General features: G+C 37.4%; 1 protein-coding gene across 2 annotated transcripts; it reads right to left on the bottom strand.

The window, feature by feature from the left end:
* Positions 1-2,435: 2,435 nt before the first annotated feature.
* LOC149818971 (uncharacterized) lies at positions 2,436-19,461 on the bottom strand. 2 transcript variants are annotated; one of them, XM_089985439.1, is made up of 3 exons: positions 19,189-19,461; positions 16,293-16,347; positions 2,436-2,949 (listed from the first exon to the last, which is right to left on the bottom strand). In XM_089985439.1, exons 1-3 carry the CDS (start codon positions 19,414-19,416, stop codon positions 2,672-2,674), a joined length of 561 nt encoding a protein of 186 aa, XP_089841565.1. In that variant the 5' UTR covers positions 19,417-19,461; the 3' UTR covers positions 2,436-2,671. The 2 variants fall into 2 exon arrangements, with proteins under 2 accessions (XP_089841565.1, XP_089841564.1); XM_089985438.1 differs by having other exon boundaries at positions 2,436-3,006.
* Between the last annotated feature and the right edge of the window lie 791 nt (positions 19,462-20,252).

A 20,252-nucleotide genomic window follows, 5' to 3' on the forward strand; every position in this document is an offset into this window, starting at 1 on the left:
GCTAATGTTTTAAAAAAAATATCTGATTCGAGATATCGATTCAAAAAAATAATTGTTTCAGCCGTTAAAGATGTGTTTACTGAAAAACTCATCGTCGATGATTCTGAAAAAACTCAACAATGAAATATTGTTGATGATTCATTGAAAAAAGTTGTTGAAAACTATTCTCGAGGGGAAGCACGTTAGGGATCACAAAAAATCCTAGTTTATGCGAAAATAACCCAGGGGTGTAAACATTCGGTTTTAAAATCAAAGGGTCACATTTAATGCTCATATGAAAATCCACAAATAAGAAGAAAATTCACATTGTATTTATCTTCAATATTTGTGATGTTTTGGCAAATACACAAATTTGTCAACAAATCCAAATATAAAGATCATACTCACAATGACTTATTTGTGAAGTTAGTACCTTATTTGCGATGGTCATTTTAGAATGCGAACTTCACAAAGATTCACTTGTTATATGCACAAATCGCCACAGATTTACGAATATTCTTGAAGATCAGTACTGAAAGGAGGTTTGCACGGTATCTCATGAATGTCATACTATATATGCAGATTTAGTACGGTATTTGTGAAGTTATGCATGTTTCAATTACATGTTCACAAGTTTGGTTATGCAAAATTAGTGGGATTCACAAAAAAAAAAAAGTGTGAATCTACATTTTAGTGAGAGTTTACGATACCAAGAGAGTTTACTGATATATCCTGCGAATGTAAGGAGATTCGCTCATGAAAAGCGTAAAAAGGTCCTAAAGAAGTCAAGCATTTGCGGATTTAAAAAATTGTAGGGCATTTAGGAAAACATGTTATTTTGTCGTACAGTACGATCATTTTTCAAAAAATTAATTAAGGTAGAACTGAGTAACTAACTTGGTCGGCATAGTGACAAGAGATTAAAATGGAAAAATAGTGGTAGCCAAATTATAGCAAGAAATATAAATTTTCATTTTTCTCACGTATTTGTCATAAAAATAAGTAAATTAAAAGTATGACATAAAAATATGACAAAACACAATTATGAAAAAACAAAAATATATTAAAATAAATTAACTCGTTTCTTTTTGGAAATAGCTGATGTGAAAAAGGTAGGTAAATACAACAAATCACAATATTTTCATTTAAATTATAATATTGCAATATTTTGAAAATATCACAATCTATTGGGTGTTTAAAACAGTGAAATTATCATGTTCTTTTAGCTTGTATTTTTCACTATGCTTGCCAAACCCATGAGATCCGAATAGAGCATATCCATTTATAGACCCAGGTACGGTACTGCAAGCATAAAACAAACTCCAAGGTCCAAACATCATAGTTTATGCCAAAAAATATGTGCATAGAAAAGCATGATCCATGTCAGTAGAGGAAGTCACCTGAGTAAATCAAACTGACATTAGAAGTTGGGAATAGGAGTCCCCACAATGTAGCAAGACAAGGCAGGCTATAATCTCACACCACTATGATCCATAACAGTCAGAATCTCCCATGTAATCCATAGCTAACACATACAAGTTTTCAAGAACCTAGATGACCCTTTTGAAATTTAACAAGTGAATGTGCAATGAGCAGAATCTTTTATGCATTACCAGGCGTTTCATGTTTCTCAACTTTTAGCTGCCTGCCCACAGGCTCATAGATGAAAAGAGCAACCAACAGCCGTAATATTCGTATGCTTTAACTAGAACTGAAAAAATAAAGACACATAATAGCTGAAACATCCTACTAGATATAGCATGGTACCAGAAAATGCAACTGCCAGTGATTTTTATTTTTGAAAGGTATTCTTGACATTATGGGAAAAAGAACATTATAACATCTTCCCCATTCAAAAACCGGTTTTATGCTTTCTATGATGGTGAAGAAAATGACAAAAATTTATGAAATCGTTCCATGTAGCAGGTGGAAAATGAATCCATGTAAATATGGAATCATTGTTCCAGATTCCATTACAGGACTTTACACTTTGAGCTTCCAAAAATTTTACACAATGAGAGGTATTATTGATTTGGAATCTCCTGTTTAGAGACAGCCATTACACCCTTCAAAATTATGCTTCCCGTGCATTTCCTATACTACATGGATACTTCATGGTATCAGAGCTTTAAGTCCTAGAGTGATAACATTTTGAAAGCAGTCCACAAACAAAAGTAAAAGTCTAGTTTAATTAATAGATAAACATATCCATCTGAGGTGTGAAACCCCATTCCAGAAACCTAAGCTCTCCATATTTCTATAAGAAACTTTCAACTTATATTCATTCTCCTAGTTATCATGAGACAGTTGACAGTTATTCTGAGTATCAGTAGTAAAAATAATCTGGGTATGCGCATACTACATTCATGAACAAAATAAGAGCAGTTAGACCCAACCACAACCAAGAGTAATAAGTACTTGACTGCACTGAAGACCAAAGGATTGAAACCACTTGGAAACAAAAGAGAATCCATATATTCGTTGCATAAGAAAACCTTTTAATTACTACAACTAAGAAAACAATAATGTACATTTTATATATATTTAATCTTTCAAAGCTAAAGAAGTACAAGAATGGATAATGTTAAAACGGTCAGTTGGATCCGTACTAAATGCATCCAAAAAGTGGCCAGTCAATGGCAGGACAGATCATGGTTGATCATGCGAGAGGCTAAGAGACAAAGATCAGGATTCACTTTGCCGGTTCAGGCATTGCAGCCACACTTGTTTTCAGCTTTCCATAATAAACAGGATCAGAGCCAGGATACATTATGAAATTCCTATTATCAGGCGATCCTCCGATTAGATAAGATCCTGAAACTCCTTCCTTCAGCTCTGTTTTCCCATTGAGTGAAACCTTCTCTTTCTCTTCATCAGATGGCTTTTCCACTGGAGGCTTTTCTGTTAAATTCTCCTCTTGACGTCGGTCAGCAGTGTCTTCCACAGTTTCGTATTGTTTTCTCATCTTCCCTAAAGAAACTGTTTCAGCCCTAAGTTGCTTAGACAATTCCATCATGAGCCTGAGGTCTTGTACATCCAAAGAGAGAAAATAATTAAAGAGACAATGAGAAGAAATAAATGATTCCAGATGTTTTGATACTAAAAGATTCTAAGAATCTCTAAAAAAACAAATGTTATTTCATAGCGACTATAATCAACAAGATTTACACGAATAATCTGAAACAGATGATTCTTGTGCGACTTTCAAATTGAGGGAGGTTGTTGAGACGCGATTGGATTTGGGTTGGATCTCTTGGTTGGGTATCCGATTGTGTTTGTAAATACTTATTTTGTATCTCTTTGTTAGGTTATTAGCCCTTTTTGTATTCTATTATGTGTTGTTAATACATGGGTAATTTGATAATTGAAATAATGTGTAACAGTTTGAAATATATATACAACAATAATACCCCACGACTTCCCAAATTGGGGAATCGTGAATTTCAGGTCCCTCTCTTGTGTCTTCTCATCTTCTTCCACTACAAAGGAATTCTGGACAGATTGTTTGAGTTCTTACACTCCCACTCTATGTCACATGGGTGCGGGTGCGGGGGTGCGGCACTTTCAAAAAACTTGGGTGCGGGGGTGCGGCAAAATATATATATATATATATATATATATATATATATATATATATATATATATATATATATATATATATATATATATATATATATATATATATATAATTTTTAAGTTTTAGCAGTTAACAACATTAACACTAATGAATGTTCATCTTGGGCATGACCGAGTAGAGCTAGGTCAATTCGGGTTGGGTCAGGTCTACCCAACCCCACTTTCATCCCTACACTGCAGGGCATAAAACATAAATGGACATGATATTTTACCGGTCAAAGAAATTAACTTTTCTAATGCATTTATTGATTACTTATATATATATATATATATAGAGAGAGAGAGAGAGAGAGTAATTAATGGGAACTGAGCAGTCCGTTCCTTTGTTAAATCTCCACCCCCCGGCTGTTACGTCTTTGCTAGCCTTTAAGAAGTTTCTTCCCAAGATAAAAGTAACTAAAAATCATGTAGAATTATTTCTTCTTTCATTTTCCATGAAACCCCTTTAAGTAACCATTAGTGGTAACGTCCTTATTTTTTCCATGATGCCTAGGAACATGTATCGGCTAGTATTTACCAACCAAACACAAGTTACAAGAAGCAAACAAGTACTCCATCAATCAGCCATTTTTTTGTCCAAAAATTGGACACAAATGACCCTGGGTGCGTTGACCGCACCCAGGGTCCGGTTGACCACACCGGGTGCCGCACGCACACCCGCGTTGCGTCGACGCGGGTGCGGCACCCGGTTGGCCGAATCCCTGTGACATAGCTCCCACCAAATGGTCCACCCACCTGCCCTCACTTTTATAATTTGTATTTAGAGACCACCGCGAGGGTCACCCACATGGCCAGCAGGGTGGCTGTGAGAGTGCTGAGATGAAGGCATCGGATCAATCTCCACTGGTACACGGGTGTGTCCGTAGCTTTCATAGGTGGGCCACGGAAGGCTGGGTGGGCATGGGGCTCCACCCGGGGTTTTCCTTGCTTCGATGAGGGTTCCGCATCATTAAAAAAATTGTATTTAGAGATGTTTATCCAAATCTGACCATAGGGATATGATCTCCATGGTTGAAAACGTACAAACAGACTATTGGGACAACTTAGATGGGATTTACAAGGATCTAAAAATCAACTATTCTGAAATCTTAACCACAAGGGCTCCACTCATCTGGTAGGGGCGACTTGTGAATGTCACCAAGTTGATGGGATGACACAAGTTCAAAATCGAAGTGGGGGGGGGGGGGGGGGGATGTACATGTGTTTCCCTTGGATTATACAAAAAAAAAGGGTTCTGAAATTTTATATGTTATAAAATCCTACCCACACTAAAAAAAATTATCCAAGAATATGTATATAGGTTCTTCAATCTTGACCATGGAGATCAAATCCGTACAGTAAGGTTTGCCAAAAAACATCTCTAAATACAAATTTTGAAGGTGATGACAGGTAGATGGATTATTTAGTGGGAGGACCATCCCCCTTCTCACATATATTGTTATGGTGCTCCAGGAGCAGGAATCATGTCTTGGATAACTTTTTTGGGCATAAAATAAGATTTTTTCAAACATGAAACTTTGGTACATTGTGAGCCATTGATTTTTTTAAGGTCTTCAAAAACCTATACAATCATCACAATCACATAATCCAAAGCATGTTCTCTACTTTAAAATGCATGTAGATCACATCTATACAATCATGATATATATATATATATACTGTAATGAAATATGCGGAAAAGAAATGTATGTCCTACAATGGACATTCACACATAGAAATCAAAGAACAAGTCCAAAAGAAGACATACACAAAAGCCAATAATGGCTAGAAAGCATAAAATCTTATAAATGCACAAAAGGGCTTGAAGAAGCCACACTTTACAAAGGGGGAGACCCCACTTATTTATAGGCAAGAGAGGAGTGAGGGAGAGTTAGAGAAAAGCAAGAGAGAGGGACCATTGGGAGTCCCAACAAGGAGTCGTTGGGCTCCCAACGGTCACAATTGTGACCGTTGGGGGCCCAACGACTCTTTGTTGGGGCCCCCAATGGCTGTGCATTAAATGCACAAAAAGAAATAAAAAAAGACAAAAAAGAAAAAGGAAAAAATAGAAAAAGAAAAAGGAAAAAAGAAGAAAAGGAAAAAGTCTAAAATGCCCCTATTGGGCGAGATTACAAAACTACCCCTCATCGGGTAGTGAATGAGAACTATATATATATATATATATATATATAGGTATTACATATATTTTAACACCCTCCCTCAAGCTTTACGGGGATACAACGGAAAGCTTGTTGAGAAGAAACATGAAGCGAGGAGCAGCAAGAGCTTTGGTGAAAAAGTCCGCCAACTGGTACTCGGATGTGACATAGGGCAGTGCTATGGTTCCTTTTAGGTATTCATCTCGAACATAGTGACAATCCATCTCAATGTGTTTAGTATGCTCATGGAAGGTGTGGTTGCTTGCAATATAGATAGCACTCTTGTTATCGCAACACATCTTCGAAGGAATTGAGATGATGATGCCCATATCACAGAGGAGACTTCTAAGCCACACAAGCTCCATGGTTGTAGTGGCCATTGCACGATATTCCGCTTCAGTTGAGGACAATGATACTTTATGCTGCTTCTTGCATCTCCAAGAAATCATAGAGTCACCTAGGAAAACACAAAAACCAGTGGTTGAGACTCTATCATTGGGATTTCCTCCCCAATCAGCATCTGTATAAGCAATTAAATCAAGGGATGATGAAGAGGAAAGAAAAACTCCCTTAGTTATGGTGTTTTTAATATATCTGACAATTCTTAAGACTGCACTCATGTGCACAGTTGTAGGTGCATGTTGAAACTGACTGACGGAGTGAACTGCATGAGCTATGTCTGGCCGAGTGATGGATAAGTATGTCAGAGACCCAACGAGTTGACGGTAGGGAGTAGGATTCTCAAGAAGTGTCCCATCTTCCAGTCTCAGCTTTGCATTGATAACCTCAGGGGTTTCTGTCTTCTTATCATCCGAAATTCCAGACTTGGCACAAATGTCAGCAGCAAGTTTCATCTGAGAGAGGATGTACCCTCGAGATGAATATGCAACTTCAATACCTAGAAAATATCTTAAGAAACCAAGGTCAGACATGTCAAAATTTTCTTTTAAAATTTTCTTAATATCATGGATTCCTTGCTCATCACTTCCAGTGATGATCATATCATCAACATATAGTAGTAGGATAACTACAGAGGACCCTGCACTTTTCACAAATAACGCAGTGTCAGTATAACATGAACGAAAATTTAAGCTAGTCATTACAGTACTAAATCTGTCATGCCAAGCTTTCGGAGCTTGTTTTAACCCATATAGTGCCTTTTTTAGTTTAAGAATTTTGTTTTCACCAATAGATACTCCTGGTGGAGGATCCATATAGACCTCTTCACTTAGTTCGCCATTAAGAAATGCGTTCTTAACATCCAATTGATAGATAGGCCATTTTTTAACGGATGCAACCGCAATAAGAGTCCTAACACTAGTCATTCTAGCTACGGGAGCAAAGGTTTCTTCATAGTCTATTCCGTACTCTTGAGCATATCCTTTGGCTACCAACCTAGCTTTATAACGTTCTAATGACCCATCACTTTTAGTTTTAATTTTGAAGACCCATCTACATCCAATAGACTTCTTTCCAGTGGGTAATGAGGTTATTTCCCAAGTTTTAGCCTTTTCAAGGGCACTAAGTTCAAGTTTCATGGCTTCAACCCATTGAGGAATGTTTTTGGCTTCATTATAGTGTGACGGTTCATGATAAGAGTGTAATGCAATTAGGCATGCCCTATATTTAGGTGTTAGGGACTCATAGGAAACAAACCTATTAGGAGGATTGGAGATCCGGCTAGATCTCCTTAAAGAGGTTTCTTCTATGTTGGAATTTTGAGAATATTTTTCTAAAGCGCTAATGGGAGTTTCTTGACCACGCCTAGCATAGGTTTGAATGGACCTATTTTCAATATCATTACTTGCATTTTCAACATTACTAAGAGGAGTATCCTCTAAATCATTAGGAACATCCTCTTCGTGAGGAGTCACATCTTCTTGAGAGAGAAGATCAAATAAGAAAGCATATTCGCTTTCATCAATATCTTTATTTTTCTCAAAACCGTTCTCATTTTCTAAAAATGTAACATCTTTGGATACATATAGTTTGTTGCTTTTGGGATCGAAGCACCTAAAACCCTTTTGATTTTCTCTGTATCTTAAGAACACACATTCGATAGCCTTGGGAGATAACTTATCTCTTTTATGTGTAAGGACAAAGCACTTACACCCAAAAATTCTTAATCTATTAAAATCGGGTGTTCTTTCAAAAAGTTTTTCATATGGAGATATATTTTGTAGGGATGAAGATATCATTCTATTTATCAAATAAGTGGAGGTTAAGGCGGCTTCGGCCCAATAGCATTTTGGAATTTCTTTGGAAATAAGAAGAGTCCTAGTGGTTTCCAAGATGTGTCTATGCTTTCTTTCGGCTAAACCGTTTTGTTGGGGAGTCCTAGGACATGACCTTTGATGACAAATTCCATTGGTTTCCAAATATTCTTGAAATTCATTTGATAGATATTCTCCGCCGGAGTCGGATCGAAGAATGGAGATATTAGTTGAAAATTGATTTTTGACAATCATATGAATTTTTTTTAAAGAAGTTAAAAACTTCAGATTTTAGATTGAGAAAATAGATCCACACATATCGAGTGAAATCATCAATGAAAGTAACATAATATGAGTATCCTCCTTTTGATATGACCGGAGAAGGACCCCAAACATCCGAATGAACTAATTCAAAGGGTCTTTTTGACACAAATGTTCTCTCTGGAAATGGGGTGGATTTCATTTTTCCAAAAATACAACTCTTGCAAACAAAATGTTTCTCATTACAAAATTTCTTTCCAAAGGGAAAGGAGTACATTTTTGAGAAGCTTGGATGTCCAAGTCTTTGATGCCAAGTTTCTATATTTTTATCTTGGACATGATTACAAAATGAGTTAGTAGGAAGTTTCAAGTGGGTCATGTAGTAGAGATCTCCCCTCCTATGGCCTTGCCCAATCCGCTTCCCGGACTGGAGATCCTGTATAGAACAATCCTTGGTTGAGAAGGAGATTTCACATCCATGATCACATATTTGGGAGACCGATAAAAGATTTAAATTAAGTTGAGGTACTACTCTTACATTTGGCACAAAAAAATCTTTTGAAAAATCTAAGGTTCCAAAACTTTTAACTTGTAAAGAGGTACCATCGGCGGTGGAAACAAAGGAATTTTTGGAGTTGCTACATACATTGGATAGTCCATTTTCAATAGGGGTCATATGAAAAGATGCTCCAGAGTCAAGGATCCAAGAAGGCGTACCTGGAGGAGAAGAAGAGGCAATGGCGGCTCCCGAAGTTGATGGCGACTCGAGTAGAATTTGTAGAGCTTCGGATAGTTGAGCAAGGGAGAAGGACTCTTTCCCTTTCATTGTCTCCTCCTTCTTTTGTGGGATTTCTTCAATAATAGCAACTTTACCTTTTGGAGGTTCATTTATCTTTGGACAATTAGGTCTTATATGACCCGGTTCTTGACAATGATGGCAAATGGCTTTCCTATAATTGCCATTATAGTTATTTTGCCTCCCAAAGTGTGGAGGCTTATATGCTTTCATATGATTGCCGGGTTTAGATACGGCAAGAACTTCATCTCCTCCTTTAATCATGCCAAGCCGTGTTTCTTCTTGGCATATTTCGGCTATGGCATCTTCCAATGGAAGTGGTTTGGATCTATGAAGGAGGGAGGATCTAACTTGTTCATATTCGGGCCTAAGCCCATGTAAAAATTGGAAAAAGTGTTCTTTCTCCATTTGTTCTTTCCTCATTTCAACATCTTCACTTGATACCCATTTGGGTTCAAGAAGGGATAGCTCATCCCACAAAGGGCCAAGAGTGCTATAGTAATCTCTTACACTCATTTCACCTTGCTTAATGGTACAGATTTTTTCTTGGATGAAGAATTGACGAGCAAGGTCTTTTTGGGTATACATACCTTTCATAAAGAACCATGCTTCATTTGCTAGGCGGAATTTAGCAATGTTGGCGCAAATCTTTAACTCCACGTTGTTCATGAACCATGCAAGAATTTTTGCATGCTTACTTTCCCAATCTTCTACCTTGGATTGGTGATCTTCAATAGCTTTCATGCGAGCATTTCCTTCTAGAGCTTTTTCTTGATCACCATCAATTTTCGTAAGTTGAAGTTGAGGTTCCCTAATGGTGCCCATAACGTATCCCCAAAGTTTTTTACCTTTGAGGTTGTTCTCCATGGCGGCGGCCCACATCATGTAGTTAGTACCATTGAGCTTGAAGGAGAGATCAATCTTTTGTTCTCCTTCCATTATATAATCAAGAATGGAAGACAAACAAAGAGAGATAAAACAAGACAACTAGCAATATGAATCAAGAGCACAACCAAGGCTCTGATACCATGTAATGAAATATGCGGAAAAGAAATGTATGTCCTACAATGGACATTCACACATAGAAATCAAAGAACAAGTCCAAAAGAGGACATACACAAAAGCCAATAATGGCTAGAAAGCATAAAATCTTATAAATGCACAAAAGGGCTTGAAGAAGCCACACTTTACAAAGGGGGAGACCCCACTTATTTATAGGCAAGAGAGGAGTGAGGGAGAGTTAGAGAAAAGCAAGAGAGAGGGACCATTGGGAGTCCCAACAAGGAGTCGTTGGGCTCCCAACGGTCACAATTGTGACCGTTGGGGGCCCAACGACTCTTTGTTGGGGCCCCCAATGGCTGTGCATTAAATGCACAAAAAGAAATAAAAAAAGACAAAAAAGAAAAAGGAAAAAATAGAAAAAGAAAAAGGAAAAAAGAAGAAAAGGAAAAAGTCTAAAATGCCCCTATTGGGCGAGATTACAAAACTACCCCTCATCGGGTAGTGAATGAGAACTATATTTATATATGTATATATATATATATATATATATATATTTTAACATATACATGGGTAATACATCCGTGCTAAATATGGCACGGTGCTAAATGAAACATGCAATTGGATTGTCTGGTTTTTTTTCGAAATCCTGACCATACAGATGTGATCTATATGCTTGTTTTAATAGGAACCAGTTCATAGAGCATTTGATTGTGATGCATGGATAGGTTTTATAAGTTTTTAAAAATCAATGGCCTAGAATTTTCATGAATTTTCATAAATTTTCAAGGATTCAAATACCATTTTTTCCATCCAAAATGCATGGTCCAAGTGTCAATTTCTAGTAAATCAATCATGTTGATCACATCTGCACGGTCATAATTTCGAAAAAACACCTGAAATCCAATAAAATGATTCATTTGGCACCGTGCCATATTTAGCCCGTATGTATTACACTATATATATATATATAGCACCACTAGAATATGAGAACAAGAGTGTGAACTGAGATTTTCATGGGTTTTTTGTTTTTTTCTTAAATTTGATTGTACAGATGTGATCTACATTGATAGGTTTTAAAGGGACCAGCCCTCAAATCATCCAATTGCAATGCATATGCAGGTTTTTTAACGCTTGAAAATTGACAGCTCAAAATTTTTGTAAATATTCAAGCATCCAAAAATCATGTTTTTTTTTGTCAAAAAGCCATGATCCAACAGTAAGATACCTAGCAAATGGACCATGATGAATACACAAGCAGGATCGGATATGACACAGCTGTAGTTTGAAATGTCCCTGTGTTATAGACTTAGTTGTCAAAAGCACCGCCTAGGTGCAGCCCCACTGCCTGGGATGCAGTGGGCCCTATATTACCACCTAAGCGTAAGCTTAGGCGGTCTTTTTTTTTTTGTTGACTGTTGTCAACGTGTATAAAAGGGGGAAAAGGGTCATTTTTCCTCCTTTTACATCACTCGGTTCTCTCTCCTCTCTCTCTCAGCCTCACTAGGGCAGAGCCGAAGAAGAAGGTTTCCTCCCTACCCCTCTCTCTCTCTTGCTCGGTCTCGGTCTCTCTCTGTCTCTTATATGGGTGCGCATACTTCTAAACCACACAAATGTGATGTGTTTTTGTGCTTGTTGCTTGGTTTTATCAGTGTTGCATAAATACATTTGATTGCCAATGTAGATATTCAGTGGAGTAGGAAAGCTAATTCATTTTTACTCATTATGTTTTTCAAGTTGTTTCTGCCACTAATGTCCACTTCTCTTAGTTTATGAATCTTTTAATAAAAATGGGGGACTGGTTATGAAGTGCAATGACAGGATTTCAAACTGAAGCCATTGAGAGAAGCTGAACGTGGTTGCTTCATTTCAAATGCATGAGGCTTTCTGCTAGCTTTTGCTGTATACACTTCTTGTGATGATTTATTTGCATTAATTTACTGATTTATTAAAAAGACCCACTTGGTGGCATTTGTGATGTTTTGCAATTATAAGATGATAGCTGCCACATAGTAAGCATTTTAGAGCTTGCAATATTGTTGTCAAATGTCTGAGAAGAATTTCTTTGTTTTTTATTGGTTGATGTTAGCTTCCCAACAAAAGCTTGATCATTTGCTGGCCAATATTTACACTCAATGATTTGTTTTCGCATGATTTGATTGTAGACCCCTTGTTGATTCTTTCTTATCAATTTTAATCCTTAGGGGTATGCCAGTTGCTATTAGTTGACGGTTTGTTCTTTTTTTTTTGGCAAAAGATATAGGTTTTTCACAACTAATCAACTTTTTCACTAAGATGTCAGTTTACTTGTGAAATATCTACATATGCATGGTTTCTTCTTTATTTGCATTGAGCAGGTTGAGCTATCAGTTGCATTGAGCAGGTTACCACTTTATTCACATTGTTATTTATTCACATTGTTAGTTGTATGGTTTGGTTATTCAATTGCTCATTTATTCTTTTTTGTTTTAGCACGTTATCAGTTGCATCGTAGTTTATTTATTTAATTATTCATTTCTTCTTTTTTGTCTATTGCTTGTATTATGTCTATTGTTGTTGACATGTTAATTATTTTGTATACATGATTTTATTTTTTGTATATTGTTCATCCACATTGTGGTGTATACCAATAGCGGGTCGGTCCACAACGCACACCCTAAATCTACTAAAATGTAGAAGCTTTTTTTGAAAACTGGCATTGCGCACAGACAGATTTTGTTTCTATTGGAGTTCGGTCTGAAAGAACTCAGAATCAGGGAAAACGTCCAACACGAGAAAGATGCGCGACAAAACGATCCTTCCAACGGATCCTAAATCGCCTGAAACGGATCTTTGGTTGCAGAGATATCGATAAAACTGTGGGATAGAAAATTTCACAAGGAAATGGTCCCGGGACAGGCAAGCAACAGACTGTTCACGACCAGTTTCAGAGACAGTATGGACTGAATCTGCAACAGGTCCAAACACGAAAGTTTTAGACAAATTAGTTATCTTTCTAACGAAACAAAAGTCAGAATTTTTCAATTTATGATGGTCCATATATGATTTAATCAATGAGGCGGACTGACGAAGGACAAAACAGTCACCCGAGTGGTTGTCCTTTATGTTCTGGGCTATGTCATACGAACTCGGCTCCAAGGTCGACGCACCGACACGGGTGCGGCTCGAACTCGATCAACCCGACACTAAGTGCGGTCAATGCACCCAGGGTCATTTTGGACCATTTTTTGGAATTTTTTTTTTATTTTCTGGGCTACAGAATAAAAAAAATCGGGGGGGGGGGCTGCACAGTGGACTGTGTTGTGCACAGTCACAGACTGTGACGTGTCTTTGCACTTTATATATATATATATATATATATATATATATATATATATATATATATATATATATATATATAGCTGAGTCCCCGTGTCCAAAAATTTTAAAATCGCGCCGCACCCGTGTCGCACCCGCACCTGCACCCATGTGACATAGGTTCTGGGCAGTTTTTGATAGCGATAACGCTGGAAACGGTGAACGACCAGAACACAAAGATTGTCGGGAAAGTCGACGGCTTTTCGACGAAACAAACCACGCAAATTTTCGATCACAAATGAGAGAGTTATGCCTAAAATACCACAGGCGAGTCATATTAGGCCAGAACTCTGAAAAACAAGCACACATAAAACCGAAGCATAAGTTTAAGTCTATTTTCGGAAATAGAGACATTGAATCACACGATGGTCAAAGCATGAAAGTTGTTGAGTTGTTTGACAACTTTCCAACGAGTCCAAGAACTCTGTAAACTAACCAATATCAAGGGAGATATGATCCGTTTACTGAGACTGGGTCGAAGGAAAATCCAAACCGAGAACAAACACAACCTTAAACAAACCAAAATTTAATTTATCTGGTTTTAGTTAGATGTTTAAGTTCAACCTGCAGGAAAACACTTATAATCCAGTTCTCCAATTAAACTAATCTCTTCCTCCTTAAACCCAACTTCAGTTAGATCAACATCTACTAAACATGCGATAATATTCGAAAGAACTTTCTCAAAATAAACTTTCGAAAAACACCAATCAAATCCAACCTTTCCAATATAAATCAGCAATCTAGCAATCCGAAACAAAACTACCGTTCACAATTGTTCAAATACAAGATCAGCAACACATAAGTTTCTAGCCAAACTGACGGAGGAGTTGGGCAAACAATAACACAAACAATAATCCACAAGTTGACAAGGAAGGAGATGTAGCCTTCCAATGGTTACCAAGCTTCTCATGACCAGCAAGACCACAAACATGATCTCGTCAATCTCACATCAGCAACAATGGAGATTTGCTCCAGCAATGGTGCTCTACCAAAATGGCAGCCACCAACAAGTTCAAGCAAGAACAACACCCTAGGTCGGCTAGAGTTTTCTTCACACAAATCCTAACTAGGGTTCCTCCAAAGTGGTCAACCTTCTCAAGGGTACCCTCTCAATTTCCTTCATTCTTTCTTTTCCAGAAATTTTCTTCAAAAGAGCCAAAAGACCCCCACCTTTTTTGTTGGAAAAGTTTTATACGTGGGAGACAATGTAGCATGGCCTCTCATTGGGCTTTTGGGAGGTCACCTTTTAAGAGGCCAATGAGAGAACACGGTTTGAATCTTATTGTCTCATTGCACCTCAATCTTGACCAATGAAAGCCACCAACATTGATAAGAGGCTTAAAGTGGGTGGCACCTCAAGAGGCCACCAATGAGAGAGTGGTGAGGTGGCTGACTTTTAAATGGTCTCTTAAGTTGCTACCTCATACTTTGGCCAATGGCACTCTAAAAGAATTGCCCAATAGAAGGGCTCCAATGTAGATGGATTGAACCTCCAAAATTCAAGACAAAATTGGATCCAATATCAGGATCCATGGTTGAGACAAAATAAAATTTACCCTTTTACCCCTTACACCCTCTATTGCCACAAATAGATCCTAACGGGCACTAGACCTATCCGGATCCGTAAAATCTAGCACCTAAAATAATAAAACAAAAAAATACAAATTTTTTTAACATGGTTCCAAAAACCACAGGAATGGAACCAATATTACAAAATGAATTTTCTGATATGGATGAAGCAAAAATCTCAGAAAATTAAATGTTATGAAATAACCAAAATACCCCTCGACTCCAAATGGACCCGAAATGGGCAATTTTGACACAAAGTCACGGGTCTTCTGCTCCTCGCTAATATTTGGATGCTCTGCATCACATTGTTAGTTGTATGATTTGTTTATTCAATTGTTAATTTATTCTTAATTTGTTTGAGCAAGTTATGTAATATAATTGCTTTCCAGTGTTCAACGACATATTATTTGTCTATTGCTTATTGTTGATTGATTTTATGTTGTATACATGTTTCTTATTAATTTTAGTAGTTTTTCTACATATTTTGTATGTTTTTTTATTTTTTATTTATTTGGGGTACCGCCTAGTCCACCTAAGCCTTTTTAGGGGCTCACTGCCTAAGCCCCACCTAGGCCTTTTTAGGGCTCACCGCCTAGCGCCTATGACAATTAAGGTCATAGATCAGATGATGATCCATGAAAGGTAACTCTATTCTATCTTGCACCACTGACAATAACAAGAAAGGATAACAACCCCTGGCAACATGTTTGAGGAGGTGTCTTCCATCAATCAGTTTTTTTCCCAACAGATACTATCCTTGGCCATATTTTTTTGCATATAATGTAGTTCTTTTATCTTTCTTCAGCACTCTGCAAGGACTGTTTGCATTCTAATTTCCAAATACACTCCTAATATACTTGGCAGCCAATGCACTGGTTGTCTACAGTGTTCATGCCTAGGCAGCATGTCTACTTATCAAGAAGCACATAAATGATCCCTATCCTGAATCACTGCATGTGTCACAACACATCTGAAGATTAATCTTTTAGAAACATTAAATACAACATGACATTTGAATATCTATATTAGTCATTTAAATATTAATTATTAAACAAATTACTCTCTAATAACATCTAGTGTTAAGTGCTTAGATAACTATTTTGAAAAAAAAACTGCAAAGAAATACAAGGTTCTACAACCCCATAAAAACAAACAAAGACCAATGTGCTGAATAACTCATCCAATATGATGGATCACTTCAAACGTTAGATGCCAATCCAAAGCATGATGAAACAATTGAGCACAAAGTTATCTAAATTCTAAGGCAATTAAAGTTATCATATAGGAGGAAATCATCTCATAAGATATGGAGGTCATACTAGTTTAGAACATATGAAGAACTACCTCTCCGAATAGTATCAGAAGATTTGCAACTGCGATAGTCAGGGGCTCGTAGGACCTTCAAGAAACATGTGACGGCAAAGTAAGTCAGAGGCAGAGTTATATATGATGGCAAGTTAAAACATCAAGCCAGTTGAAAAAGTCAAATAGTCTAAGCACTCTTTATTTAGTATAACATCGTCAGAGAAATAACCATGGCTTCCACTGAGCATCTTACCAATAGGAGTTGATTTCAGTGGTCTTCTTGTGCCAGAATATTTAAATAAGATGCATCGAGAGTGAGGACAAGGATTTGTCATAACACATCATATATAATATATTAACAGCAAAACAGAAAATAACTCAGACTTTTCATGAAATGTCTGTTCTGCAGATACCAAGGACAAGTTTCTGTGAACCATCAATAGATTGCGACAATAGTGTTAGATGGATCCACCACAATGACTCATTCATGTTCATCAGCCAGAAACACAAGCCTCAATTACTGAAGGCTTTGCATCCAAACCTTCTAAATTGACCTTATTTTTCTTTTCTGTATGTTGAAAAAAATCTCACTTTTACCAACAAAATAACAATGTCTCAAGTTACATCAGATGCCAAGCGTTTTGCTGGCCAAATACTTATCAAGGTTTATTAGGTATGCTAGAAAATTTATTTCTCGAACTACAAAAATCTGAATTTTGAACATAGACAAGGAGCCCAAAAGCATACATTCAGACCAATTCATACATCATACATTAAAATTTGCTAATACAAGACACAAACCAAGGACCTGAGAGATGCCATATAATTTCACAAGGCACTACATGGTGATATAGAACTTAGGATTACAAGTCATTTACTGGCTGACAGAACTGTAGGACATAAAGAACCCATCTTCCAGTAACTTGATATCAGAGTGAGAAATGGAACAAAAAGTATGGTTTTGGAAGGAGTATATGTACTATTCAATATGTAATATTGCCTAGCTTGATGTGCCCAATATCAAGAAGCAAATATGGAAGATATGTCTCTTGCAGTAAAAAAATGGTGGATAACTTTCCAGAGAGGAACAAAACAGAGGGTTCAATGGTGTAATGACTTGTTAGAGGAGCTTGAGAAATAAATAAAGAAGACTAAACAGAGGAGAAATGGCCAAGTATGGACAAATTGTACTAAAGTTTACTAATGAAAAAATAACCAGCTCCTTCCCCAAACAAAGTCATTTGAATTAGTCTTCCTCCTCATATTATCATTTTCACTCATACTATCCACAGTCTACAAGCATGCAGATGCTCTGGCATAAATACTAGAAAACCTTTCTCGTGCACTTTCTTCTAGAAGTTACTAGCGCTTGCATGTCCCAAGGAGGAGGATAATATCACCTTAAAGGTATCAAGTTGTAGGGAACTGACACTGAAGGGTGAGAGAAAATGAGCAGCATTTGACATTGCAAAAATATAAGTAATATTACTGAGCATTTAGAGGAGAGGTGCAATCATATGAAGTACTTCATGGTCAAATTTTCAGATTTAGGTGTATGATTAACTGGTCATGGACATAGCATAGATAGGATATTGTAAACCTAAGGATGTGGTTTTCCCCCACGGACAATTCATCAATGATTTCCGTTTCTTTTGAACTTAGGGTGGGCAGCCATGTCAACGGACATCCTCGTGTTCCTATTTTTAACAAAATTTTCATTGAAATTCGTAAGAAAGAGTTTTGCTTTTGACAATCATAAAAAAAGAGAAGCTGCCCGAGGCTTCCACAAATTTGTAACCACATGTAGCAAAAAACATTGCAAATGGTTTTGATCAATGGTAGGGAAACAACAAGAAAAGTAATATATCATAAGATCCTTCACTAATGCGAACTCAAACGGGACATCAATCTAGTGAATCCCTCAAGTTGACAAATGAGTTGCACTCCAATAAGTTTGGTGTTTTATACAGGAGAATCCATCCCAAAGTCTATACAAGGAAGTACACTTATGTGTCCATCAACTGCTTAACATTCAACACAAGGCACCAGCTAAAGTGAAAAATACACTCTCAATTCATAGGCAGAGAACCCTGTCAATATCAACAAATGAAATCACTTATCCATGCATCATTCGTGCATAGAAGATGGCAAAAACATCACCAATGTGAAATTCTTGCACTTCTTTATGGTAGGGAAAGCTGCACATATAACTGAGGAAAGCTAAGCAGGACAGAGGTTCTGTACCAATGTGAAAAACTATCCTATATAAGACATAAGGGACAGGGATTGCCAAAAAAACAAAACTGTTAGAAAGTTTTTTATGGATGAGGAAACTAACATATGAATCATCGATGGGAAGTTAACCATATTAGATGAAAGAAATTAAACACAATTACCACATATAATGAGAACAAATAATATTTAAAATGAACATGAACCATCTACATAGAAGAGCACAACCGCTAGAGGTTCTAATATCACCATATAAAAGCAATGCAGGTGCCAAAACCCCAAAACCGCGGCATGAAGTGCATGATTATCCAATAAGCAGCTTTGTCAACAAAACCTCTTAAAAGAAAACGAACAAAGAGCATGATCTTCCAACAAACTCAACAAGCAGCATAAAACAAATGACGACTCAAGCAAACACCCAATTCCTGAAACCTCCCCCAGATCAAGAAACTACCATCCAACCACCACTGAATCAACAAACAATCGATACCCACAAACACTGACCATCAGAAAAGCAGCAAAATCATGCCGAAATCGACCCTGGAACACAGAAAAATGGGATCTCGCGACTACCAAAATCAGGAAACCAACAGACAGACAAAGTACAAAGAGAAAAACCCAATGAAAACACGAAATAAGAGAAACCAACAACACCAGGAAACTGGAAAATGGGGAAGAAGGCAACATATTCACGGATTCCTACGTCGACGATGGAAGGGCGGAGGCCCTTGAGAATGGAGCGGATCTTGCAATACTTGGAGCTCTGAAAATCTGCATCGTCGGACCTCCTTTTCTTCTTGGGGGTGAAGACGGCAGTGGAAGGGGGAGTAGGGTTTTGTGGTGCTGGTGCTGGTGCTGGTGCTGGTGCTGGTGCTGGTGCTGGTGGTGCGGATCGGTGCGCAGAGTTAGGCTCCTCCATATTAGGAGGCATACCAACAACGCGCCCGTTACAGTCGGATCGCTTTTTGGCTGAACATTTTTTAGCTTCAAGAATGAATTATGCGGGAATCATGCATTTAGGTTAACCAATACAAAAAAAAAAAAAAAATAGGACAGAAAATAAGAGCACAAAAATGAAGAAACAAGGAAGAGATATAGGATTGTGCATGTCACAAAGACACGGACATGAACCGTGACGCGATACGAGCGTAACGTGAGTTTGCGAATTCAGAATTGTTTGCAAAACAGGACACGAGGGTATCAGATTTTTATTATTTTATTGATTAAAATGTATTTTTTATATATATTAATATATAAAAATACCTTTTTGTTAGCTAAGTCAAGAAAAAAATCTTCCATCACTGACAGAACATTATTAGCATGCCTGTTAGTAAAAACCCTCGAGGTCCCCTCGCTCACCCGGAAAAGATAATGGATCAGGTCAGAGGCAGCTCTCAATGTATACCATAAAAAGACTCACAACTGCCTTGGACCAAACGGACAACCCAAACACCATGAATATGGGTAGGGGTGGACATCGACTGGCCCAGAAATGACCCGGTTCATTCGGGTTTTGCCCTGGTTCTTAACAGGCTCGGGTTTGAAGAGCAGCCCATGACTAGGCCCATTGGTCTAATGGGTCAATGTTTAGTACATCGGTTCAGCCAGATCCAAACCTATTTGTAAGTTATTTTTTAATGAACTTCATAAGCTAAAAATAATGAATTAAATAAAAGATTAATCCACCCACCTAATTATCTTTATATTTTCATAGAATCAGTGCAACTAATTAGGTTACTATGCAACCAGCTACTAAAACATTAATTA

The sequence above is a fragment of the Nuphar pumila genome, chromosome 13, assembly GCF_984573655.1.
Source record: "Nuphar pumila chromosome 13, dmNupPumi1.hap1.1, whole genome shotgun sequence".
Lineage (NCBI taxonomy): Eukaryota > Viridiplantae > Streptophyta > Magnoliopsida > Nymphaeales > Nymphaeaceae > Nuphar > Nuphar pumila.